This window comes from Syngnathus scovelli, chromosome 14 (genome assembly GCF_024217435.2).
Source record: "Syngnathus scovelli strain Florida chromosome 14, RoL_Ssco_1.2, whole genome shotgun sequence".
Classification (NCBI taxonomy): domain Eukaryota; kingdom Metazoa; phylum Chordata; class Actinopteri; order Syngnathiformes; family Syngnathidae; genus Syngnathus; species Syngnathus scovelli.
This window is the reverse complement of record NC_090860.1, coordinates 12,822,121-12,830,689: the sequence shown is the minus strand read 5'-3', so window position 1 is coordinate 12,830,689 and position 8,569 is coordinate 12,822,121. Positions and strand designations below refer to the sequence as shown.

General features: G+C 44.1%; 1 protein-coding gene across 2 annotated transcripts; it reads left to right on the top strand.

Moving 5' to 3' along the window:
- The first annotated feature begins 1,488 nt into the window (after positions 1-1,488).
- crlf1a (cytokine receptor-like factor 1a) lies at positions 1,489-8,542 on the top strand. 2 transcript variants are annotated; one of them, XM_049740867.2, is made up of 9 exons: positions 1,489-1,761; positions 2,985-3,263; positions 4,273-4,402; positions 4,476-4,645; positions 5,945-6,102; positions 6,759-6,833; positions 7,086-7,179; positions 7,249-7,433; positions 7,520-8,542. In XM_049740867.2, exons 1-9 carry the CDS (start codon positions 1,689-1,691, stop codon positions 7,541-7,543), a joined length of 1,188 nt encoding a protein of 395 aa, XP_049596824.1. In that variant the 5' UTR covers positions 1,489-1,688; the 3' UTR covers positions 7,544-8,542. The 2 variants fall into 2 exon arrangements, with proteins under 2 accessions (XP_049596824.1, XP_049596825.1); XM_049740868.2 differs by having other exon boundaries at positions 7,249-7,437.
- Positions 8,543-8,569: the final 27 nt, after the last annotated feature.

Here is an 8,569-nt window from a genome sequence, read left to right as displayed (position 1 = left end):
AGTCAATACAGCCGAACGTCTCACTGCAAAAATAGTCCAAAATATTGCAAGGATAAACTTGCAGTTTTTTAAACTATGGTCATTTCATTGTCATGGAAGTTCTAGCTGATTTTAAGGCCCACTAGTTTGCTTTATTTTTATCATTATGTTTTATTTTATTTATTTACTTATTTTATTTATTATTATTATTATTATTATTATTATTATTATTATTATTATTATTATTATTATTATTATTATTATACCTCTGTTTTAATTTAATTAAATTCTTGTGCGTACTAGGTGCACTGAAATTCCACTTCCAAACACTAGATGGCGGTACACCTACTTATCTGTAACTAAATTCGGTTAAATACAATGTTTGGTAAAATTTGATGGATAAAACATGCACACAGCTTCCATCCATATATTTTTAAAAGCGCTTATCCAATTCACCCAATCTGCTAACAATCCAAAGTGGGTTATTATTAAAAACAACTCAGCATTTTTTGTGTGTGTAATCAGGATTGATGCTTTTTTAACAATCGTCTTTCCGCAAATTTGGTCATCCTAAAACAACCAATGTCTTGGTCAATTTTCCTCAGAAACCTCAAGACAGTATGGAGATTTCCCCTAAACTGATTAAAGAAGCACATTGTATCCCTTATCCGAGTCGGTCCATTGTGACGCAGCCAGGTCCCACACACACACACACACACACACACACTACACACTTCCCGGGCTCCAAATCAAAATACAATTCCTGGGAACCAAGAGAAAACCCAAAAATTTTGTGGGCGGGCCTATTTCGGGTATAGCTCAGGAGCAGCTTATGGGAATGTGTTGACTACCCGGCATTACCAGCTAGCAAGACTTATCAGCTTGTTTTGTGCAAACACCTGAATGTGGTAGACAAAAGTGTGACGAATGTTTGACTAACAAGTTAATGCCGGCTTGAGTCATGTTGCGTTCCGGGTACAGCGATGGGCCTGTATAGACGGCGACCTTTGGTTGACCCGCCCTCCAGAAGGGACTCTCTTGTTCCCGCTTGAGAACCTTTGTCAGCGTCCAGGAAGTGCGGAAGGAATTTTACCACCATGTCATTTATATCCCGTCACTGACCATCTGCGATTCCTTAGAATATGACGTGTCATTTTTATTTATGGTGGTCATTTTATGTATTTATTGTAGCAGGGGCGATTCAAGGTCAAAGGTCAAACCTTTATTTAAATAGATAGATTGAGGAGGGCTATGGAATTAAATCCATAAAGGGGGGAAATAGTTTAAAATCATTTTTTCCACATAATGACCAATTAGGTGTCCTTAATATTCTGACTTGACGTCTCATCCCGACAACGTGACGTCTATGTTTTCTTTTCGTTGGAACTTGAACGCGTCTTGAGTGGGAATGTTTGAGGTGAAAGTGGGGATGGGGTGGAGGCAGGAAGGAAGAGGGGAAATGAGGCAAGAGGGAGAGGAGGAATAGGAGGAGGAGGCGGGGCTTCAAAGTATGAATTTGGGTATGATTTAAGCAGCAACAGGAGGAACAAGAAGACGAGCAGACGAGCGAGTGGGACGCGTTTGCTAGCCGCCTTTTCCACGTGTTTTTGTCTCCTTCAATCCACATTTGATGCGCAAAGCGTTTTTGCGCACGCAAAAAGCGTCGAGTGAAGAAGTCCACCAAACCCAGAAGCAGAAGAAGAGTGGTCATGGATACGTCCTCACGGATTCTCCTGCTGTTCCTGCTCCTGCTCTCCGCTGCCGTCTTGTCCCTGTCCACACGTAAGTCAAGTCACACACGCGTAAACGCCCGCTTTGTTTTCTTTTTTAGGGGGGCGCAAACGTCTTCTTCAAAATTACACGGTGCTCTTTCGAATCCATGTGTCACATTGGAGAAAGAAAAGATCATTAAAGCAACTTTAGGGGGCTTCCCACGAAGGTGCCTCCTCCCCCAAATGTTTGACACCCCTTGGGGACATGCATGTATCTTTTCGGATCCATCAGTGCCCCCCCAAATAGACCCAAGAGGGACATATTTGTGTTGAGGACCCCTTCTCTACAACTATACACCCATTTTGGGGGCGCGCAGGCAAAATGTAGGGATGGGAGAGTATTGATACCTTATTTTAACGTATCGGGACCGCAGAGGTTGCCGATACCAGCCACTAATACAATATAACATATTTAGACAGTCCTCCTCAGCAGTAGGTGGCGCTATCAATCCTCTTGTACATAATCAAATGTTTACATGTGTTTTTGACCCTGAGGGTACGAGGCAGCAGGTGTGTGCAGACTCCCATGATCATGAGTTCATTTGTGATTGGGAAATTGTGAACAGTCCCACTTATCAGAGGGTGTGGGCACTTATGCAACTGCATGATCTCACTTGTTTATTGTTATTTTCCTTCTTCAATAGATGTTTTTTTTCTTAACACAGATTCCTGGTCACATTAATGGTGGTTAAAGCTTTTTTTTTTATATATATATAACACAAAAAGACGCCTTTGAATGAATGTGTAGACTTTTTTATAGCTACTGTAAGGCCTCATGTTTGTGCCCGTGTGAAGTTCAGTAAATATGCGGAGCTACTGCACGGCTGACTTTCAACAAGTCTGCAGTCTATAATTCCTTTAACACTTGAGGGATCGTGTGTGTGTGTGTGGGGGGGGGCAAAACGGTGACATCATTAGCTTGGGTCTCCGGGAATGTAATGCAAATAAATCAACGTAATGTGCGTTTCCTGGCTTAAGTGACTAGATGAGATTTTTTTTTTTTTTTTTTTTAATGGGAAGCAGCAGTAAGACTTTAAAGAGCGCTGTAAAAAGAAGAAGAGGGGAAGACAAAAGGCCTCCATCCTCAAACGCTTCCTGTTGTTTATGACAAGGGGCTACTTGCTCGTTACTGTCGTGCGCCCGGCTTGTCATGAATTATTCAAACCTTTTCCGGGCCTGACAATCAAAGCGGAGGGAGATTTTTCTAAAGTGTTCACCCCCCTCTCCCTACAGATGCAGCATGGGTCTCCCCCCAGGACCCCGTCCTCCGCGTGGGTTCCAACCTGACAGCTAGTTGCTGGGTGCAACCGGACTCCGGCGTCCACGCCAGTTCGCTGTACTGGGCGCTGAACGGCCAGCGGCTGCCCGCCTCCACGTACCAAATGCTGAGCGCCAGCAACCTCAGCGTGACGCTTATCGGGCTCAACGCCTCACGACAGCGGACCGGCGACAATCTGGTGTGCCACAACCACAAGGGACACATCCTGGCCGGCTCCTGCATCTTCGTCGGAAGTAGGTCACATTCCATTTTTTGGGGGGGTGACAGCAATAAATCAATCGGATTCAGAATAAACTAATGTGGTCGCCACAAAAAGATTTGGACGTGAGCAAGACCATCATAAAGGAAGTGGAATATGAAGGAGGGAGCGGTGGGCAGTTTTTTTTTTTTTTTAAGGCTCTCTGTGTACACTTGTGGCCGTAATTTAAGTTTTAGTACGAGGGCCTCCGCCAATGTGTGTGTCGCTTTGAGTGTCTGTGTGGTCCATTACTCACGGGGCATCACACTGACACTTTGCACACACACATGCTTGCGCACACGCAAAACATGGTCGTCATACACACGCAGTAAACACTTTTTACGGCGCTCCTGTCAATACGAAGGAAAACCAAGCCTTAAATTCCTGCTCTGCTGAAAAATGTGCTTTTGCCTCCTCCGTTGGCTCTTGGACTGCCATTGTGCAAAATGATCCTAAACGCCTTTGACATCCAGAAGCCCCCCGAACTAAATTTAAAATGACTATGGATGATTTCCAGCGGTTCTGTCTTCATTTGTATTGTGCAAGGGGGGCGGCTGTCATCAATAATCCGGCCATATTGAATCATGACACATCCATTGTGTGCAGGGCTGCGCATCCTACTCAATTGTATGCTAGCTTAATGCTAACATCAGATAGCGCTATAGACGGAAATTAGAAAAGAAAACATTTTTCTACATAATAGTTATTGATTAAAAAAAATAAAGAATTTTTTTAGAGCGTTTTTTTTTTCCAAATGAGTTTTTGTCAGTCTCTCGTCTACCAAAAAAAATCACTTAAGGCATCCAATAAAAATGATGGTGACACGCACGCACGCAGCATGGATCGTAATCTCTGTGCGGTGTTCGGAACCTTGTGTTCTCGGAGATGGGAGGTGGACGGGGGGGGGGGGTTATTGGCAGTGCTCTGAAATCTGATTGCGCTCCTACACACAGGAACGCTCACCAAATAAAGTAAAAAACAGGCAAAAAAACTTTTCCCCACAGTGCCTCCGGAGAAGCCTCTCAATTTGACGTGCTTGTCTCGGAACACCAAAGACCTGACGTGCAGCTGGGTGCCAGGAGGGAAAGGGGAGACCAGCATTAAGACGCAGTACTTGCTCAAGTACAAGCTCAGGTGTGTGTAGCTGCAAAATTGAGATATGACACAATTTAGTATTTTTGATAACGGCACCAATATGAATACGCAGGTGGTACGGAAAGGAGAAGGAGTGCGAGGACTACTCGCACGCTCAGCCGTACTCGTGCAGCATCACCCGCGACCTTCACCTCTTCACCCCGTACGAGATCTGGGTGGAGGCGTCCAACCGGCTGGGCCACGCCGCTTCCGACGTCATCATGTTGGACATCCTCGACGTGGGTGAGTGTCGACCTCTTGATGACCTCCTGCTGGGGTGTCGGCCATGCCCCGGGCGTCAAATAGACAACAATGACTTCGAATGATCCAAAAAGAACAATGCATAAATGCATGCATGTAATTTAATAGCAAAAAAAAAATCTTCCCTCATTATTTTTCAGTTTAAATTGGAAACAAATTGTCTGTGTGTGTACGTGCACAAAAAGTGTAACGCAAGAAGAGAGTCACCGCCAAAACGACGTAACCTCATTTGGACACGTAGAGAAATTGCAAAATGGAAGATTTGACCAAATTAAGCAATCATAAAATGATGTTGACCGTCTGGAACTGCAACAACTTTCCCAACATGTTGTATGTATTACACTATTCAAATGTTTTTTTTTTTTGGCCTAGCGTTTGATTCATCTATGCTAACATGCTAGCATGCTAACCTGCTTCCAGTCCGGTGGACTTGTCTAGATCCCTGCTTCAAATCCAGGATTCTTGAAGCGCTTAAGCTCTTTCAGGCTTTTATCTAGGGGGGCCTCGCAGCTTTTAGCAAGCCAGCGATGTTACCTTTTAAAGTATTGTTCCACCCGCTGCTAACTTGGTGGATTCTTCAAAAGACCACCATCTCGGGTTAAAAACAATCGGCCATCGCTGTAACCCTTTACCTGTATACACGCCGCCCCTGAGGCGAGGGCGGTTTCCTGATGAGCGTATAGAAAACCATTTTTTTTGTGTGTGACACTTTTGTTTATTTGGGGTTGCCCCGGACGCTGGTTTGGGTTCTCGTCAAAACACGCAATACCGCGTCACAGCGGTGAGTCACGGTTGACAACGGGCGGGAACTCCCTCATCACAGATTGCTGCATCGAGGATACTTACATGGACGCAAATAAATTTAGTCTTTTCACTTTTCCACCAATATTTTTACTCTCTAAAATCCAAGTCAATCCCACTCCAATATTTCGTGCCAACTCTGGGTTCACTGGTCGAAAAAAACAACCAGTATAGAGACATCAGGCCCGCCGCTCGGAATTGACTTGATTTCTCCAGCGGCCAACGTAAACGTCGCCGCGAGAGAGAAGCTATTATGGGTCTGGCTTGATCGGCACCATCTGTGTCCTGACAGTAGAACATCAGCACCTTCTTGTAGGCGAGACGTGTTAATTACCGTAATGCACAAACGATGGTGCAGCCTACATTCTTTCGGAGTGACTTTTTCCAGAAACGCTTTCGAGGTACGTCGATGTAAACAGTGGCGAGCGCCGACGAATTTTTGTTTTGAATTGGCATCTCACATGACATCTTCTCTTTTAGTGACAACGGATCCTCCGTCGGGGGTGACAGTGAGCCGCGTGGGGCAATTGGAGGACCAGCTGAGCGTTCGCTGGGAGGCCCCGCCGGCACTCAAGGACTTCCTGTTCCAGGCCAAGTACCAGATCCGTTACAGACTGGAGGATAGCCAAGACTGGAAGGTAAAAGCGCGGGGGACAGAAATATATATAGTTAATATAGTCAAAATGTAAAATATAGTTGATTATTGTTTTTTTGTTTTTTTTTAAAAAAGGCTTTTTTTTACATTTTATTCACTTAACAATTTTTATGAGCTGTTCCCTTCACGGGGATACCACCAAGCACATTCCTGAGTTCTTCTTCTTATCTCGTCATCTTCTAAGTCAACCTCCATTCAACTCTTCAATAAATGAACAATACAAGGCAAACACTCGACCCCGCGCAGCGATTAGCTCTGAGGTCACAAAGCCGTTTCACGTAAACGTCAGCCAAGCAAGTCTTTGCTTGTCGAGTGGAAAAATGGGCGAGGCGGGCGAGGGCCAGACCCGAGACCAGGAGTGAGCGGAGGGACTCGATGTCTTGTTGGGTTTTGTAGTGACGAGAAAAAGAGATTTTTGAGTGAGAGAGCGCGCGCGTGTGTGTGTGTGTGTGTTGGCAGCTAATGGACAGCAGATCTCTTTGAAAGGTTTCCATAAACACGCCGCTCATTGCGGCATTCAAACATATTTGCGGCGGGAAGCCCGATTGAAGCTTTGTCTGTTTGTTTTGCCTTCAGTGCAGGTTGTTAATACGAGTCTTTGTTCTCCACTGACTTCTTCCCGCTTGGCTCACTTTGCAGGTGATGGATGACGTCGGCAACCAGACGTCTTGCAGGCTGGCCGGTCTCAGACCTGGAACCGTCTATTTTGTGCAGGTGGCTTGTGTTTTGATCTTCTTGATTACTATTTACAAGAATACTAATTGTAGTAGCTTAAATTTCAGTCCATACTTAGTATTATTACTGCCCTCTAGTGGCTAAAATGGGAAGCAACCCTTTTTGGGGCCTGGGTAACTTTTCTATTCATTTCAGATGATTTGAGATACAATCAAGCATGATTGAATTCAACTCGCATATCAAGTGTAATTATTCCGATTTTATTTTAACCGTCATTTTGTTGGCTGACAGGTCCGATGTAACCCGGTGGGCATCTACGGTTCCCGCAAAGCTGGAATCTGGAGTGAATGGAGTCATCCCACCGCTGCATCCACACCGCATAGTGGTGAGTACACACAAACACACACACTAAAAAGCCGCCACATATCTGTAATTTTTTTTAAATGCTGCACAGAGCGGGCAGCGTCAGGCTCGTGCGACCCCAAGTCGAGCGGCGACTCCAACTCGACACTTCGCCGCGAGTTGAAACAGTTCTTCGGCTGGGCGCGCAAGCACGCTTACGGCTGCAGCAGCATGTCCATGAAGCACTACGACCAATGGCGGGTGATCATGCAGAAGTCGCACAAAGCACGCAACCAGGTAGGTAAGCATCACCTCACCCGGACATGTACACACACACACACACGTGGTGGAGCACAATGAGTAACAGAGTCTCGTTCATTTAGGTTCTTCAAGGGGATAAGTCGTAGCACATGCCAAGTGGAGAAAAAAAACGACACAGAGCGATCGCAATGACAACCAGAGGATGGTCGTAAAAATTCGAAGGACTGTTTTTTTCGTGTTGTTTTTTGCAGCCAGATGATATCTGGAGATGTTGCTTTTTTTTTTGACATTTTTGACACAAATTTCCAGTTTGCAAATTTGCATATTGGAGAATACTTGGAGCATCCTGCCAAGCTATTTTCCGACAATTTTCTTCCCACATTTCCCCTCCGTAGGGAACATATAATGAATGTTAATCGGCGTTTTCTGAATAATATTTGGGGTTTGCATTTTTTTTTGTAGACCCCCTGAGAAACTGCTAAACTTTCTCATTTTGTTTTGAAATTTACAATGCCAACCTGGAGGCAATTTCAAGCCCAAGGACGTTCTGCTCTACCAACTGAGCCACAGCTGCGCTATTGCCAAATATTGCTCTGTCTCTGAGGAAGTGAGGAGGAGTTTCATTCCAAAGCTTGACTTAGAGGAAAAAAAAAAAAAAGTGCTTTGCTGCCATCTTTCGGCATTTACTCTACAGGCAATTACAAACCACAAGTCAGTGATGTCCCGACCCACTAAAATTAATTAATTACATACTTCAATTGTTCTAAAAAAAGTCATTTATACCAAAACAAATTTGTATTTTGCAACAATTCATACCAAACTTTCTAAATTAGCATACAAATATAATGTTTGGTTGTCCTATTTTTTGGGGCAGGTATCTTTGATTATTTCAAAAAGAGCAATAAAACTGCAAACGGGTGGGGAAGAGCAAATCCAGCCCTCATGATCAATCGTATTTTGTCAAAACGTGCCAAAGAATTTTTGTTTGTGTGTGTTAATTAATTTTTTTTTTAAGCCAGACATCTCGTGCCTCGCCTTTATTTTTGTACTGAATCATAGCGGCATATTTAAGAGTGTGTAAAGTTATGTGTTTTGATTTTAAGTTATGTTTTAGCTAGTGAATAAATATTAATGACTGACTGAAATTTTGCACTGTTGTTGTTGTCATCCAG

Coding starts and splice junctions, on each gene's coding strand:
- crlf1a (XM_049740867.2), top strand. CDS start 1,689: ATGGATACGTCCTCACGGATTCTCCTGCTGTTCCTGCTCCTGCTCTCC. Junction 4,403..4,475: donor TTGCTCAAGTACAAGCTCAG/GTGTGTGTAGCT, acceptor ATGAATACGCAG/GTGGTACGGAAAGGAGAAGG. Junction 4,646..5,944: donor GTTGGACATCCTCGACGTGG/GTGAGTGTCGAC, acceptor CTTCTCTTTTAG/TGACAACGGATCCTCCGTCG.